Below are 18,268 nucleotides of genomic sequence, written 5' to 3'. Positions count from 1 at the left end.
TACAAAACAAACATTGGGGCCTAGAGAAATGTCTCAGTGGTTAAGAGCTTTTACTCTCCTTCAGGAACAGTTTGACTTCCAGCACCTACAGTACAGCTTAAAATGGCTTGCAACCTCAGCTTCAGGGGAGTCCAGAGCCAATCTCTTTAGGCCTTCTTGGGCACCTGTACTCACATGAGCATACCTACACGGGATAATGTGTATATACATAATTTTAAAATAAATCTTAATACAACTAAGTGATAAAAATCAATTAAGACTTAGCTACTAAAAATTTAAATAAATTAAAACTTATCTACTAATAAAAAAGCAGTACAGACCATTTTATAGGTGACTTTTACCAAATATTCTAAATAACATTTAAATGAAATTGGTCAGGTTCTAGAAGGGGGGTTGGTACCTCATATATAAGGCTATTATAGTATGATTTGAGTAGCCAAGCATAACAAAGATAATGTTAGAAGGAAAAAAGGAGATCTAGTATATAATATGAATGCTGATATAAATAATATTCTAAATAAAAATTAAATCCTAAAAGATATTACTCAAAAGTATCAAAATCAAATTGGATGTATTCTAAAAAATGAATAGTTATTCTATTAATTATACTAACATAAGCTAGATATACTTACGATTCTGTTTTATAAAATTTAATATTTAGTCGTAATTAAAAAACAAAATAGTATAGAACCAACAACTTAACAGAAATTGAAATAGTGGCACCTACATGCCAGCTGAAGCAGGAGAATCATAAGTTTGAGGATAATCTGTGCTACCCACAGCAAGGCATTGTCTCAAAAACACAAAAAATGGTTAAGTAAACTAACGGATCAAAGGGAGTAGTGTGAACATCTTTTGGCAAGTAGACAGTTTACTCAGGTAAGCAGATACCAAGAGCACAGACTACCAGAGTCAGCAGTAGACTTTTTAAATGTAGACATACAGACTTGTAGGAGGTAAAGATAGTATTTAAAAAGGACCAGGCCCAAGTGACTTTACTGATGAATTTTACCAGCTAGAAAATAGAACACTTCCCAAACCAAACCTTTGAAGAGCTCAGAGAGGGGAAGATAAAATCAAAATATATTATATGAAGCTCTCAATCTCTCTCTCTCTGTGTATATATATATATGCCTTTTAGACTAGCCATCACAGTCTAGTATTCTCCTAACACCAAAATCAGATAAGCAAATACTGACTGATAGTCCCTCAGTCATTATCAGGATAGGAGGGAGACGTGATGTGCGGAGAGTAATCAGGATGCATTATATACGTGGATGAAATTATCAGAAAAGGTCATTTAAAAACTTGTCAGTGGGGTTGGGGATTTAGCTCAGTGCCTAGGAAGCGCAAGGCCCTGGGTTCGGTCCCCAGCTCCGAAAAAAAAAAGAACCAAAAAATAAATAAATAAATAAATAAATAAATAAATAAATAAATAAATAAAATAAAAACTCATCAGTAAAGCAATAGAAAATCAAATTTAGCAACATGTATAAAGATCAAATAGAACTTATTCTAGGAATGCAAATTGGCTTAATGTCCAAAAAATAAATATAATGTATCATATTCAATGAACTTCAAAACCCATCTACTCATGCTAGCGAAGACAGAATAGCACTTGATAAAACCTAACAGCTCTTTGTGGCATAAATAGGAATAAAAGGACCTTCATGTGATAACACCTGTGAAAAACATGTGGCCTAAGTCACACACACCTAATGGTGAAAGCCTGGAGGCCCCATAAGATTGAGAACAGATCTAGCAGCACTTTTCTCCACAGTGTGGAGGAACAGCATAGCTTTGGAGGTGCAGACAGACAGAAAAAGTAAAATGCATCCAACTCGGAGAGAAGTGCTTCCATTGAAAAAGATCTGCACTCTGTGGAGGAAGTCCGATGAGGCCACAAAATCCCTAGAGCCAATTTCAGCAAGTCTTCAAGATAGAAGATTACACAAAGCCCAGTTGCATTTTTTATAGATTTATTTATTTTATACATGTGAGTACACTGTAGCTGTCTTCAAACACCAGAAAAAGGCATCAGATCCCATTACAGATGGTTGTGAGCCACCATGTGGTTGCTGGGAATTGAATTCAGGACCTCTGGATGAGCAGCTAGTGCTGTTAACCGCTGAGCCATCTCTCTAGCCTTCCCAGTTACATTTTTATATATGAGCAGATATACAAGATTAATTAATATACAAAATCCAATCTCATTTCTACCGATGAGCAAATATACAAAATTAACACACAAAAACCAATTGTATTTCTACCCTTGACCACATCCATAAGACGAACACACAAAATTCAATTATATTAGTAGAAACAATCCAAGGATGACTAAAAAAAATTTCCATCTCACAATGGAACCAGAAAAAATAAGATACTTAGGAATAAATTTAACAAAAGTAAAAGACTTGAGCAGAGAGTATAGGTCAGCAGAAGAGCACTTGCCTATTGTTCATGATACCTTGGGTTTGGTTCCCTAACATAGTAAAAATATATTATTTATATATGTGTACACATATGTGTGACATGTGTATGATTTTTTAATAATTTTTTTAAAGATTTATTTATTATATATAAGTACATTGTAGCTGTCTTCAGACACACCAGAAGAGGGCATCAGATCTCATTACAGATGGTTGTGAGCCACCATGTGGTTGCTGGGATTTGAACTCAGGACTTCTGGAAGAGCAATCAGTGCTCTTAACCACTGAGCCATCTCTCCAGCCCATGTGTATGATTTTTAAGCTAGAACATTGCTGAAAGAAATGAATAGATACTACATGCTTATGGATGAAAAGGCTCAATATTATTAATAACAGTGACAAAGTGGGAAACTAGAACTCATTATTAGAAGCATCATTATTAGAATTCTTACTACTGCAATTAATAGTTTGCTAGCTTGTTTTTATTTCATGATTGTTTGTTTTTGTTTGTTGTTTTGTTTTCTTGAGACAGGATCTCTCTACATAGTCCTGGTTGTTCTGGAGCTCTCTATGCAGAAAAGCTGGCCCCTAACTCAAAGAGATCTGCCTGCTTCTGCCTCAGAGCTGGTATTAAAGGTGTGCACTACCACACCTGGTTCAGTTTGCCAATTTTATAAGATATTAACCATAGTTAGTCTATGACACAGCAATTTTACCTCGTGGGTATGTCTACTCATGAAAGTGAACATCTATGTGCACACACAGACTTGTACATGAATGTTTACAGTAATATTCTTCATAATTGCCTCCAAAAATAGAGCCGATATGATTTCTGTCAAGTGGTAAATAGGTTAACAAAAGGTAGCATATCTTCTGGGCATGGTAGTACAGGCCTTTAATCCTAGCACTTGAGAGGCCAAGGCCTACCCAGTTTACACAATGAGTCCAGAACAGCCTGTGCTATGTAGAGAGACTGTCTTACAACCAAAAAAGACAAAAAGTACAGGGGTTGGAGAGACAGCTCAGCAGTTAAGAGCACTGGCTGCTCTTCTAGAGGTCCTGAGTTCAATTCCCAGCAACCACATGGTGGCTCACAACCATTTGTAGTGGAATCCGATGCCCTCTTCTGGTGTGTCTGAAGACAGCAACAGTGTATTCACATATATAAAATAAATAAATCTTAAAAAAAGAAAAAAGTAAAATTCCTGAATGTAAATAAAGTAATGCATATTTCAAAACTTGTTGCCAGCTAGGAGTGTAGCTTAGTGGTAGAGTACAGGGTTAGCATGTACAAGCCCTAGGTTTGATTCCTAGCACCACAAAAAAAGAAAAAGAAAAATATTGTATACCAGAAGTATGCACAATTTTCATATACAATTTAATACAATGTTATAATTAAAAGTAAATAAAGGTTAATATGTATAAGATAATGTTCAAATCAATCATGTTCCTATTTTGTTGTGAGTGTATCCTTACCAATAGTTAAAAGGTTTGTTTCTTTTCTTATTGTGAGACAAATCTCACTTTGTAGCTAATTTATCCTTGAACTTGCTATCTTTCTCCCAAAGTTCAGATTATAGGAATAGACAAGTACTTTTGAAATAACTTGTATATGTGTGTTTCATATATAGACTTAAAGTATTCACAAATATGAATACTCTCTTAAGGACTGGACTACAGGTGGGCTTCCACATATAGCTAAAGTATGTAATTTTAAAGAAAATATATAACCTTGATAGTAATTATGGGACCTACATTTAAGTCTTTACAAGATTTAAATAAAATCGATAAAAAAGACTCAAAAACTACAGTAATCTCAGAAGCAGGAGAATCTCAATAAATTCTCTTCCAACTTGGCCTACATAAGAAGTTTCAGGTCAGTCGAGGTTACATAATGAGATCCTGTCTCAAAAACCAAAGTGCGGGTAAGGACCAGAGATTAGACATAAACTTAAAAAGACAGGGAAAAAGAAGAAACTTGATAATACAAGTTTAGAAGCTGGGAGTCAGGCAGATGAATGGCAACTGACTTCAGGCAGCTTCACTCCAGATGTTTAGAAAGCTAATTCCTGGTAGAGAGAGGTGATTCAGAGTTTATGGCACTCACTGCTCTTCCAGAAGACCCAAGTTCAGTTCCCAGCCCCTGTATCAGATGGTTTAAAGCCTCCCTCCTGTAACTCCAGCTTGAGGGGATCCAATGCCATCGTCTGGCCTCTCCAGGCACCTGCTCACATGTCATGTACACATGCACACATATAAACACAAGCAATTAAAAACAAACCGAAATCCTCAGTCGCAGAGGGAAAATAGTAGCTAGAGGAGACTTGAGTGAGAGATATTTAAGAACTTTAGCTCTACTCTTCACCCCTTCCAGTGGGCAGTAGATCATTTTCCCAGAAGTTCCTAACTCTGTAAAGATGTAATATAGAAAATACTGCCATCTTGAAGGATGCCAGAAACAGTTGGAGGCTTCACTGCTCTGCCAAAACCAAGGGGCTGAGTAGTAAAATTCAGACAGTTTTAGCTTCTTTCAGTAGTCACCTCACAGATATTAGCACTAAGGGGCTCTTCAGAAATGGCTTCATCCTCCTTGTACTCAAGAGTTCCCATTCAGCTTGAATTCCTTGCTCTCACCTAAATGAGCGAGCACACAATGATAGTCAGACAACTGAGAAAAACCTGACGGAGGACGCATACTACATAGGAAGATTGGGGGATAGACAACACAGGGAGAATAAAACATAGTAACCATTTACCCGTGTTCTCTTAGATATAAACTTGAATGCTTGAAGCAAAATTAAGATCTAGTAGGATGAAGCCTTTAACTGGCTAATACTGTTCAACCTCTGGGTAATGAGTCACAGCTCTTCATTTATAAAGACTAAATATGTTTTATGGGCTGCCAAGATGGCTCAGTGGATAAAGGTACTTGCTACCAACCCTGCAACCTGAGTTTAATCTCTTGTCTATAAAGTTGAGTTCCAGGACAGCCAGGGCTAAAAACCATTGTAAAATATAAAATATGTGTGTGGCTCTCAGTTCTTCTTTAAGAATAAAATAGTTTGACTGGTACTGGGAGTTGGTATATTTGTGGTAACACTGGGTTTGTTGGTCTGATTTCTGTAGGTGCACAGAAGATGGGTGTCCACACAAAAAATTCTTTCATACACGTTTTCTCATGCGAATGAGATTAACACCAGATTGTTCCAAAATGTTGATCTCAACGTCCTCTGGATATCTCTTGATTTTGCATGATCTGGACTTGACTAAGTCTTTAGAAGTAGGCAGCTATCCCATTCTGAGAGCAAGAAGAACTACTTCAAGTTCAGGTAAGGTTTTTTGGTTGAAAGCATCTGAGCCACAGAGGGGCAGGTGTTTCTGGTCTAAGTATGCTATCAGAGACAGGAGGTGAAGCCATTCTCCAGAAGCTGACTCACAGCTTTCCACTGACGTGTGATGACTTTCATGTACCTCTGACAATGTTAACTTGTGCCTCTGGAATGACTCTTAGCTCTAGAAGCTCTTTCGGATTTCTATTAGCCAGAGAATCATCATCCTTGCCTCAAACTTAGTGATGGCCCAATATGATACCTCTCTTAGGGTATTAAATTATAGTCACTTCAACAATTCTAAGTGTGTAGTCTGTACTACACTTCTGATGTCCACTCACAAGCTGATGCCATCTTGGAGCATCCTCTTGCTGGAGCCTTTTTCATTGTTCATTGCTGATTTCATTAAATGTAAATGAAGTTGGGCTATATTAATATTAGCTGATAGGCATCCTATTGCATCTACACATCGAAATTAAGAGACTGGCCTAGAAACATATTCATTATTGATATTATTTAAACAAGAACCAAAGTGAAAAAAAGACCTTTGGTTAAAAAATAACTTCAAGGGGTTGGGGATTTAGCTCATTGGTAGAGCGCTTGCCTAGCAAGCGCAAGGCCCAGGGTTCAGTCCTCAGCTCCAAAAAAAAAACTTCAAGTGGTTGGATTCTTTTATGTGCACAGGCTTCTGAAAATTCCTTTTGGTGCTGAAGTGATGGCTCAGTGGATTAAGCCACTTGCCACCAAGTATGACATCCCTGGAACACACGCAGTTAGGAGACCCAACTTCCACATCTTCTAACCTCCCTATTTATGCAACAAATAGATAATATAGGTTTGGATTTGGTTTTTTGGTTGGCTGATTTTTTGGGTTCCCCCACACACAACCCTTCTGAGACCCCTGTATAGCCCTGGCTGTCCTGGAACTCACTGTAGACCAGGCTGGCCTCAGGCTTAGAGATCCACCTCCTGCCTCTGCCCCCCAAGTGCTAGGACAGAGGTGTGTGAATGATGGCCCTCAAGTTGTCCATTTTTGACTGAAAAGCCAAAAAGCTGTTCAGTCTCCTAAGGATGACTCAAGTTGTAGCCGATGTCTCAGGGGGTCCGGTGGCCAGGGTCCCTGTGTTAAGTTAGGCTGCCAAGGACTCCCACGGAAGTGTGCAGCTGCTAGAAATGCAGTGTGAAGCGTACTCTGTGGACTGACTTAGCCTGCTCGGGGTCTATCCTCATTTTCCCCAGACGTTAATTTGTCCCTTCCGTTTTAGACGGGAGGGGCAGAGGTGCCTATGTGTTTATTTGGCCTTTTCTCTTATTTCACATGAGACATTACTGTGAAAGGTTTAAGAATGTAGACCTGAAACAGCCAAGAGCTGTCCTGTCTTCATCTCCATTATTCAGTTTACATGAGATTTTATGTACATGCTTTAGAAGTTTTAAAAGTTTAAGCAGATAATTAAAAAATTAAAAGAAGATGCAAGTGTTGTGTTAATTTTTCAATTTCCTTTTCAAGATTTGACCACTTCATCAAGTTCTTCTGGTTCTAGAGTTTCTGGTTCACCTTGTCATCACAATGATTCAAATTCAACTGAGAAACACGTGTCACGAGCCTCTCAACGAGAAGGTAGGTTAAAAGTTGGGTTTGTAGTCTTATAGCAATAAGTTCTACCAAATAGCTTTCTTTGGTCTAGTTTTAACTCATAAAAACAAGTGCTTAACAAGTGTTATCCTTGGATAACAAAAATCCAAAATCTTTCATTTATTTTTTGTATCTCAGGAGTTTCACCACGAAATAGTCTTGAAGTCTTAACCCCTGAAGTTCCTGGTGAGAGAGACCGGGGAAACTGCATCACATCCTTACAGCTGCATCCCAAAGGCTGGGCCACCCTCCTCCGGTGCTCAAGCAACACTGACGATCAGGAGGTACAGGCTGTAGGGCTTCACTTTCAGCAGGGCTCATTGGACAAATTGCCGCTGCCCTGTGTGCAGGCCTTAGGCTGATAACCAGGCTCAGTCCCTGCCCTCGGGGCATTACTACCCAGCGCCTGCTTCTCAACTCCTGCACCCCTTCTGTTGCTTTATCCTTTGCAATCTGTTTTTCCTCTTTTGCCTTGCTACTGTGAGCTGGGAAGTACCCTAAAGACCACCATCAGCTCACAGTATGCCTAGCTTCTTCATTCTTACCCCATCACCTAAGAAAACAAACAAAACCATATATTAAACATTACACTGAGCTGTTCAGCTAAGCTAAGCTAATATGAGGTTTGGGGTTTAGTAAGACAATTATCACCACTGTCTCCTTAAAAGCCAGCAAAACTGAGAAGGAGGGGGCTAAACTGATGCCTGGGGGAGAGTTAAAAGACCTGAGGTCCCACCACTGTGCTAGGCAGGACTGCAAAGAGCTCACTGGCTCTGCAGACTGAAGGAAGGGTGAAGGACCTTTGAGGTGCAGAGACATATACTCTGGGTCCTGAATTGTCCTGCCCTCAAAAAAGATGTATGACAAAGTCATAGCTAGCCTCAGGAACAAGAGGTCTTAAAGCATCATAGCACACAGTGACCTTAGTTTATGGAGATGAAGTATGAGGGGTGCGTGTCTTGGTAGTTCAGAGAGGGCTGGTATTCTGATTGATACGCTGCAGCATTCCTGTGGCTCTGGCTGTTGAGCTTAGGATGAGGTGTGTCTCTGCAATACTTACTCTATGGAAATCTAACCTCACTTTGCCTCCTTTCTCCTCCAGTGGACCTGTGTCTATGAATTCCAAGAAGGAGCTCCAGTGCGACCTGTCTCACCTCGCTGTTCCCTGCGGTTGACTCATTACATCGAAGAAGCGAATGTTGGCAGGGGCTACATCAAAGAACTTTGCTTCAGCCCTGATGGACGAATGATTTCTTCCCCACATGGCTACGGGATTCGCTTGTTGGGATTTGACAAACAGTGCAGTGAGCTTGTTGACTGTTTACCCAAAGAAGCCAGTCCCCTGCGGGTGATTCGTTCTCTGTACTCTCACAATGACGTGGTTCTGACAACAAAGTTCTCTCCAACACATTGTCAGATCGCCTCAGGGTGCCTTAGTGGACGGGTCTCTTTGTATCAGCCAAAGTTTTAGGCACAACTTACATCAAATGAGGAACTCTTCTGGTGTTTGGCTTATAAATTACTTCAATTTAGGTGAAGTATTTTCTTTTTTAGAAGATCTTATAAGTTTGGATCAAGCTCTTGGTTCTTATGGGTCAGTGAACAGATGTGTGACCTGAGTACTTGGCCTTCCAGCATCATCCGGGCATCACCATTTCAACCACACGGCCCTGTCCTGTCAGCATTCCTTTGCCCTGGTCTGTGCCCCTGAGCTTGGGTTTTCTTGGTCGTTTTGCATGTGGCTTATTCTCCTACCCCCGTCTCCACTGTTCCCTGCCTCTTTCCTCCTCTTTGATTTTGGAATGAATTTTATGGACATTTGGCAGGAGCCTTGGTTGGGATGAGAAAACCCATGGCACTAGTATTAAATAAAACCCAGAAGTTGGATGTTGGCACACTGGTTATTGAGAAAGTTCATCTGCATCTATCGGTATACTTGGCCTTTAGAGTTACTGTCAGATACTGAGCACAGGGATGGCGTTACTCTCATAACTGTTAGGAACTCTTGCAACAAGGTATCTTTTTAAAGTTTCCTGTTAAAATTATACACGTTATCTCATGTGAGATTTTGTTGTGAAATTCTAGAAAACACTACAACCTTTCTGTATGATTTATGTCGCTGGTATGAATTTAGTCTCCAGCATCATGTCTTTACTTGCTATTTTGTTCAGTCAGCAGCATTGGAGAGGAAAGGAGAAGCAATAAGCTTGGTCATTTCTGTTGTACAGAAGATTTATTCATTAGGTTGGCACAGTATCTGGCCAAAGAGTGAGGAGATTCATGTGACTTAGATTGGCTATGATTCTTTTAATCACACAGATGATGTGTTTATAGTCATGGGGTGGGAGGGAAATCAAGTAAAGATTTTATTGTGTTTGTTCCTTCAACCAGGAATCAGTTCTCAGTGTTAGTAAGAAGGGAGCTGCAATCCTCTTTAAGCTGCTGTCAGACCTAGAGTCAGGGACCTGACTGACACTGCTGTCTTGTGTTTGGTTATGGAAAGTCTGGGAGACAGTGTGTAAGTACAGGCTGCTCCTGTTTGAACAGACCATGTTCTGCCAGGCTCTGCTACGTTGGCTGGCTGGCTGGTTGGCTGGCTAGCTGGCTGGTTGGCTGGCTGGTTGATTGATACTGTGTTGAGATATATTAGAAGCTGGAATTTAGGCCATGCAGTAGCAACTTTGCTCTCTTTGGTTGCATGCCCTTTCCATTGTTCCTCTAGTATTAGGATGCAGATCCCAGAAGGACTTGTAAAAAATGCAGGAATCTGGGCCAGACCTTAAAACTGATTTAGGTAGGGAAAGGACAGGACTCTTGTAATAAACGGAACCGCACATCTGCATCCAGGTGGTCTCTAGGTCATAGTTTAAAATACAACTTGAAATGGCAGTAGATATTTCATTATCCATTTGGTGCTTAACATAATTCCCACAAGATGTTTCATCTATCTAAATAGTTATAATATAGCAATTTTAGAGTAGAAAATAACTTGAAGTGATATCCAGTTCATTGTTGGACAAATGAAAGAGGTCACATGATTTGCCTATGGTCATACAAAGTTAGTGGTAAAGTCATACAAAGTTAGTGGTAAAGTCAGGGCTTTGATTCAAGTCTCTTAATTCCTTGCTCAGGGTAGCTTCTTCTGTATATGCTGGCTTTAAAAAACATCAGTGCTTGTGGGCATTTTGTCTTTAGGTTATATATTATTGTAAATAAGATGATAAGATTGAAGAAGGAAGAAGGCATGGGAGTAGATGCTGAGAGTTTCATCCATAGGAAAAAGTATTTCAGTACTTACAGAATTGCTTAAGCGATCCAAACATGAATGAACACAACAGTTCTCTCTGGTTCACACACCTGTAAGAGCTTGAGTCTCACTGAGAACAATGCTAACTCTGGGACAATCTTTAACACTAAATCAACACTCCTTATCATAGATGTTGGAAACGCTGGAAATTTTGTACTCATTGAAAAAAACCAAACAAGCACAATGAGAATCCTAGGCTTGCTTGCCATAGCTTTTGATGAAAGTTTTTTCCCCAAAGAGAATAGTTAGAGAAGAAATACAGCAATTAAGAACTCACAATTAAAAACTATTTTGTATAAGGATTAAATTGATACTCAAAAGAGTTCATAAATGATATCAGTTTGGAAAGAGTTCTGTGTCAGATGTTATACCCACATGTCACCTAACTCAAGCCAGGGATCCTTGAATCAACTGTCTTTGAATACCTACTATGTGTCGAAGAATGTGTCTGCTTTAATATACCAAGGGGCCCCTACAAAGGCCCTTACAAGGTAGGTGGGATGAGTGTCAATCATGTTGAAAGTAGCAATGTGTCAAAAAAATGGAGTGTGACTTGCCTGAAGCCACAGATGGCCGAGGGGCAGCACTGGGTTCAGACTGACACTTGCCTGTTGATTTTACTGCTGAGTTCTGTAGTTCATGTTAGTCTATGTGCTTGCTACCATCTGCACATCTTTATTACAAGGCTGGCCTCCTTCCCTTCAGTACTGCATAAAAGATCATTTCAACACTGATGTTTCCATGAGATGGAGATTATAAACTCAGGCCATTTCTAACAGAAAAATTACTCAGATGAGCACCCATGGTGTAGAAAAGGTGCAGGGGAGTCAGCCTTGTAAGGACGCAAAACCACACAGATGAGGGCTGACAAGAGCCAGCAAACTTGGCAGGGAACCTTTGCCCTCTCTGAGGTCTAGTCAGGATCAAGACAAAATCAGACAGTACTAGCCAGGGAATTGAATGGCCGCCCTTTTTGGTTTTGGTTTTGGCTTTTTAAGACAGGGTTTCTTTGTATAGACCAGGCTGGCATCAAATTCACAGATGTCCACCTGCCTCTGACGTCCAAGTGCTGGGATTAAACACATGTGCACCCACAGCCTGGCCTTAGGGTCTCAGTCTAAAACTCTGGTGTTTTTTACTGTTTTATGTAGTCATTTTTATTATAATTGGTAGAAATATATTTTAATTGATAATGAAGCTATTACTGTTGGTAAACCTTGGTAAATAAATCATTCTCCTAAATAAAAGCTTCCTTTGGAAGAGTCAACAGGAATGCTATGTTGAATGACTTGTATAGATGTATCAAACACACAGTAGTTGCTTATTTTCAATCATGAAATGAAGAGCTAATGTAAGAGCTAGCCAGTTATACAGTGAAACCCTGTTATTAAAAACAAATTCTCAGAACCCAAAGCATATGTATATTTTGTTTTTTCTCCCTATTGTATTCCCAAGAAGGCAGCACAGCAAAAAAAATTTAAGAAAACAACACAAGGAAAATATAAATTTCATATTCCCTACTCCTGCATCGAGGACCAGATCATGTCACAGTTTTCAAGGCTGTGCCCTCTAGAAGGTGAGAATAAAGAAAACACATCAAGCATCTTAGAAGGTGGGTGTTTCTCACCCTGGAGGACACAGCAGTGTCTATAAATGTCTGTTACACGTAGCTTTTATCTTCATTATTTATTTTTTTCTAGAAAAAGTTTCTCTATGACACCTTGGCCATCTTAGAACTCACTTTGTAACCCAGGCTGGCCCACAATTCAGAGTTTCCCTTGCCTCTGCCTACCGAATGCTGGGATTAAGGGCATATGCCAGCACACCTGGCTTTCATTAGGCCTTTGAAAGCAGGAGACATGGCCTGATAACTTCCCGATGACAATCATCTTTATTCTGTGACCAGTGGTCTTGGGGTGCTGTATAAGTCCACTTAATAACACCTTCTGTTGGTCGTGAAGGAGTCCATATATATGACTTCTGTTCGGATAACTAATGTATATCTTTTAAGTGCCAAAATTTTAAATTTTCAGTTATTTTTTTTGATGCAAGTCTCCTTAGGGATGGTAGTCTACCTCCCTGCCTTTTTAAGCAGCGTGCTCAGTCTAGTTGACTTCATCATGAGTTATATTCATGATGTTTTATTGCAAATCCCCAATGAGCTCTGATGCCCGTGAGACATTTCAGAGAACAAAAGGGCTATAACAAAAGGGAGGAATGGCTCAGTGAGGGATTCCTGCAGCTGTAACTGTTCGCCTCATTTTTAGCGTTAAGACGAGTTTCATATCTGCAAAGTAATGTGTTCTATTGCTGTGCCTGTCTCTAACAGGTTCCCATTTTCTTCTGTGCTGTCTTCAAGTTATGGGCTGTGACATGAACTATCCAGTCCTGCAGGGCCTACAAAGTAACTGCACAAAAAGCTCCCAGTTAAAGGTGGGGTTACTTCAGCTTCCGCCGAGTAAGGGAAGTAAAAACTGGCTGCTGCTGGATTAAGAACTAGCCGAACCGAAGTCGGGTATGCTGACACAAAGGCTCTGCCTCTTCAGGGACCCTTCATGCCTTTAAGAACACAGAACAAGAGGAAGGAAGGAAAAGGAAAATCTAGGTAGGCTGGAGAGGGAGATGACACTGAGTAACCATGAAAACGTACTCTAGATCATCGCATTAAAAGACAGTTTAGCAACACTGTAGAGTAAGACTGCACTAACATTACGTTCTCCAGGGAAGTCCAGACTGTGTATGTCCTGAGACCTGCTCCCCTCCAAATGGTAGTAGAAGTCAGCAACAAGAGAAGTCTCCAGTTTGCCTGTGTGAGTTGCTGTCTTGAGTTGTAAATGACCTGAGAGAGGTTTAATCACAAGTCCCAGGGGCTGGAGAGGTGGCTCAGCCTTTCAGAGCACTCTCTGCTCTTCCAGAGGTCCTGAGTTCAATTCCCAACAAGCACATGGTGGCTCACAACCACCTGTAATGGGATCTGATGCCCTCTTCTGGTGTGTCTGAAGACAGCGACAGTGCATTGACAAACAAATAGTTCTTTAAAAAAAAAAAAAAAAGTCCCAAGGAGCACATGTTATGCAGGTGTCTTTTGAATGTATGTATATATAAATGTCACTATAAGTGATGCTCACCCCCAGGAATAATAAAATAATATTCAGGATTTAGATCTGGTCACAATCTTTAAGATAGGCCAATCTGTACTTTCCCCTACACAAAGAGCATATTTGAATTTTCTTTTAGATTTGACTGCATTCTTTATTTCCAAACTCTGCTTTTTAGGGAGATAAGGGGGACCAAACTTTAGGTTTGTATTTTTGGCAAGTTTGGAATATTCTAGTTACTATGCTGTCAACCAGAACACACCCAGCAGGTTCTAAGGTGCTATTGGCCCTTCTGCTAGACTGTACGCTCCTCGAGGGCAGGGCTATCTTCTTTATTCTTGTATCCACGGTGCCTGGGATAAGATCTGACAGAGTAGTTGTTCAATAAATATCTGTTGAATGAATTAAACCTTCACTATGTGTGGCTTCAAGTTCTCATGAACCCAGAATGTGATGGAAAATGATTAAGCCCCAGAGGTAACCTCGGCTTGTTTTTGTTGATAACTGACAGGCCATCATCATCTGGGTATTCCTTAGTGATTTTGAAAACTAAATTAGGACTGTACTTTTCATTGGCCATGGATTTGAGTCCCTGCTCTATGGTCAGTTTAGGTATCGGGGACAGAGATAAAACTAAGGTCTCTACTGAAGCTTACGAAATAGACGTAGATTCAGGATTGGTGATACCAGGGAGGAGGAGTTAGAGCGGCTCCACACTTGCATCATGCCCTCGTGTGAATACAGCTCTACATTTTCACATGGCTCTGGGCTCAAATTAAGTACCTCTTACCATGCTGTGTGACAACTGAAAAAGTAAGAATGAATCTCATTCAATTCAGAATATCTTGCCAAACTAGATGAACTAACTTAACAAACTTTAGCTCTAAAATTCACATTACCTCTTTTGCTGACATGTTTAAAAATACTTAAAAATAGAACGTTTTAGCTGGACATGGTGGTACATGCCTGTAATCCTAGCACTTGAGGGGTGGAGGCAAGAGGATCACAAACTGAAGGTCAGTCAGAGTGTTAGTGAGGGAAAGAAGAAGGCCAAGAGCTCTGCATTCCAGTGCTCATTAATGTATATTGTTGAGAGGTGGTTGCTTCCTATTAGTGCTGTAGCAGGCTCTCGTAACCTTCGTGGTTTCAGCCAACTCGGAGATGAGGTTAGATAATCGTGGGCAGCATGTGTAGGGGATCATTATCCTTGCTGTGTGCTGAGTGTTAGTGTAGTATCATGTGCCAGGCTCAGCACTCAATCCTTATGAAGCTGGTACTGTTATCTTTCACAGTCAAAGCTTTCTTTCCCTCAGTCACATCCTTAGTGGGATAGATGTAGATGGATGCCTTCATGACCTAATGGCTGTACTTTGATAGCGTTCACTGGATTCAACCTGCATGTCGTTTTCATACAGTAACAACTTCATTGCAGCTTTGCTGAACAACTAAAATTTTTCTAGTATCAGGACAAAAAATGTGGAAAGATCCGGATATTTGTTTAGGAGCAGCAATGTTTTTAGAATTGGTGCAAGTGCTTTTCCCTTGGAGATATTTTTCTACTCAGGGTGAACAGCTGCTTCTGCTTTTAAAACTAGGAACGTCTGGCTTCCATCTGACTGGGTGTTCACGTTCCTTTATTTGTGAAACACATTTGATGTGTACGTGGTTTCTGCATCCCAGAGACTACATCTCAGAGCTGAAAAGAACACAGTGGTGGTGCTCAGGGGCAGAGGGAAGTCACTGGGCTTGGCACAAAGCACCTTCACCTGCTAACCATCTCGATGGCTCCACATTTTACCTTTATTTTGTTAAGTAATGGGAAACGTAGAGAGGCCTCCAACAGCTTTCCTGGCTCTTCTCACGATTAGAAGTCTGTTAGGGTTGTGTTGATTAGCTCTGACTTTATTCTCAGCAATGTAATTCTCTTTTTAAAGAAGCTTCATTGGGGTTTGGGATTTAGCTCAGTGGTAGAGGAAGGTCTCGGTTCAGTCCTCAGCTCTGGGAAAAAAAAAAAGTTTCATACTCTCTGGCCCATCCCCCATGCTGAAAAACTCTGATCTGAATACTGAGGTAGACCAGCTGCCTTTTCTGCCATGTCACTCCCATAAGCAGAGGGCTTTCACGTACAGTAGGACCATCCGGACAAGTTAAGCCACAGGTGTTAGCCACAGCCTCGTCATCTGCCTTTGCCTGAAAACCCCATCCTCTTTCCTTCCCGTTTACTGTTGCTGCTGCTGCAGGTCTGAGGACCACAGGTTAAACACAGAGACAATTAGGATTAAAATGTGTGCGTGTGTGTGTGTTTGTGTATGTGCGTATACACACATGCGTGGTGCGTGTATCATGGATAATCCCTGTATAAAGTCAGTTAGAAAACTTAAAAATTTTTGTGTGAGATTTTTATTATCATCATTATTTGTGTAGAGGTCAGAAAACAACTTTCAGGGGGTCAGTTTTCTTGTTCCACCTTTACATGGGTGTGTGTATGTATGTATGGGTCTATCTGTGTATGTGTGTATATATGTGTGCATGTATATATTTTCCAAGGTTGGGGATCTGTCTCCAGGCTAAGTAGGCTCTCTACTTAAGCCCTAAACAAATGTTTTGAATTATGTGTTCCTAGCTGTTTGCTTCCTTTCGTTGTTAAAAGCAACAGCAGCGACAGCTACTTAGTTTCCTTGGAAGTCATTTACATTATGAGTATGATAAACCCTGTGTTTACATTAACTAAATCCAAATCTCATTGAGGACAGAATGTGTTTGAGACATTAAATACTAAGTAACAAGGGCGAAAAAAAGAAAAACAAAGTATCAGTTCTTGTGAATCACTGATACATTGTACTTATTCTTAAGAGGTTAGGCCTGTTACCCTTGCTGAGCCTTCAGAATTGCTGAGCCAGTACTCAATGTACTAGAAAGACTGGCGGGCTAATCACACACACACACACACACACACACACACGAGATTGCTTGTGGTAAGAAAATACCCAACCACAAAACACATCCCCAAAGTTTAACATTACTCAAACTCAGTCACAACTCAAGAGAGCAACTGAAGCTTTCTGTTTAGCTACTTTTAATGAAAAGGGGAAATACATGTAGACCCACTCACCAATTTGGCAAGCAAGGAACATTAGATTTATACAAAGAGCATTAAAAATGGAAAAATCTTTAGAGAGAACATATTCGTTTTTGATATGCATTTATTTGTATATGAGAAAAAAATACATTTGACATAGGGAATCCAAGTATGAATGCCTTACTGCTAACAGTCTGATTCAGCTGTGACCGCACCAACTCGGCTCATACCACCCCGGAACCAGGGTTCATTCTCTGTTAACCACTTACGCGAGAGGCCAGTCCTCTAAACCTTACAAGTTTATCTACATTGTAATTGAGCTTAGGAATTTCAGGTACCCAAATAGAACTATGTATGTACAATTCTGCTTTATTGCACAGGGTCACAATATATAGCAAGTGATTATAAGACCAACCACGAGATAAATGCTGATAGGCACACACATCTGTCTCTAACCACAAAAGAAGCCGAACACCAATTTGCCACAATGCAGAGGCTGTGTTGACTCTGCTGCAGTCCTGAGGGTTCACGGCACTGACGTGTGTTAAATGTGAAACTCGTAGGTTCCTGGTGACATCAGATAGGACACACGGATCACTTGTGTCCTGCACTCATGAGCCACCCATGCCACGCATGTAACACAAAGGCCACTTTAAAGCTTTTCGGAGAGTTCTTTAGTCTTTTTGCCTTTAAAAAATATCACTGTACTAATTAAGACTCTATTAATTACAGTCTGACATAAAAGTTCAAAGTGGGTCACAAGTTCTGAATTTTGTCAAAGTTATCAGAGACAAAGCCACCTCTGTAATACATTGCAATCTTGTCTTCAAGAACTCTAAGGGAGGGGTTGGGGATTTAGCTCAGTGGTAGAGCGCTTGCCTAGGAAGCGCAAGGCCCTGGGTTCGGTAGCTCCGGAAAAAAAAAAAAAAAAAAAAAGAACCAAGAACTCTAAGGGTGACAAAGTGTTTAAAAGTTAAAAAGCATTAGGAATGCCACATAATTAGGACAGCAAAGCAAAAGCACTACCCTTAAATGCACGTCACAGGAGTGCTTTACAACTAACACAACCACCTGCATGGAGTGTAAGAGAACAAGGCCTCTTCCTCTCTCTGAAGGCCAATGACACTCAGGGCCAAGCAAGTATAGTCCCTGATTAACTCACCCCCTCCTCCCCCTGTGCTGCATTTGGACAGGCCATGGGTGCACAATACTGCACGTGGACATGGGGGTCAGGAACCGAGGCGCTATCTCATTAGTGAGAGTTCTCACCTAATCATAACTGAGACACAGTACTACTCAGATGGATCTCCGTCAAATGCTTGTCTGCTGAGTCCTCACATTTGCCCCTTAATGTCTGCACCACACCATACCGCACCAACTCTTCCATCAG

The 18,268-nt window shown here is 40.5% G+C and overlaps 1 protein-coding gene across 1 annotated transcript in view; it reads left to right on the top strand.

Moving 5' to 3' along the window:
• Dcaf10 (DDB1 and CUL4 associated factor 10) overlaps positions 1-11,974 on the top strand; it is a 36,836-nt gene extending 24,862 nt beyond the window's left edge. The window contains exons 4-7 of the mRNA XM_032891247.1: positions 5,556-5,758; positions 7,269-7,379; positions 7,533-7,678; positions 8,497-11,974. Of these exons, the coding sequence (XP_032747138.1) occupies positions 5,556-5,758; positions 7,269-7,379; positions 7,533-7,678; positions 8,497-8,865 (829 nt within the window). The 3' untranslated portion in view covers positions 8,866-11,974. The remainder of the gene's footprint in view (positions 1-5,555; positions 5,759-7,268; positions 7,380-7,532; positions 7,679-8,496) is intronic.
• The last annotated feature ends 6,294 nt before the right edge of the window (positions 11,975-18,268 follow it).

This window comes from Rattus rattus, chromosome 1 (assembly GCF_011064425.1).
Source record: "Rattus rattus isolate New Zealand chromosome 1, Rrattus_CSIRO_v1, whole genome shotgun sequence".
Taxonomy (NCBI): Eukaryota; Metazoa; Chordata; class Mammalia; order Rodentia; family Muridae; genus Rattus; species Rattus rattus.
This window is presented reverse-complemented; position numbering and strand designations above follow the sequence as displayed.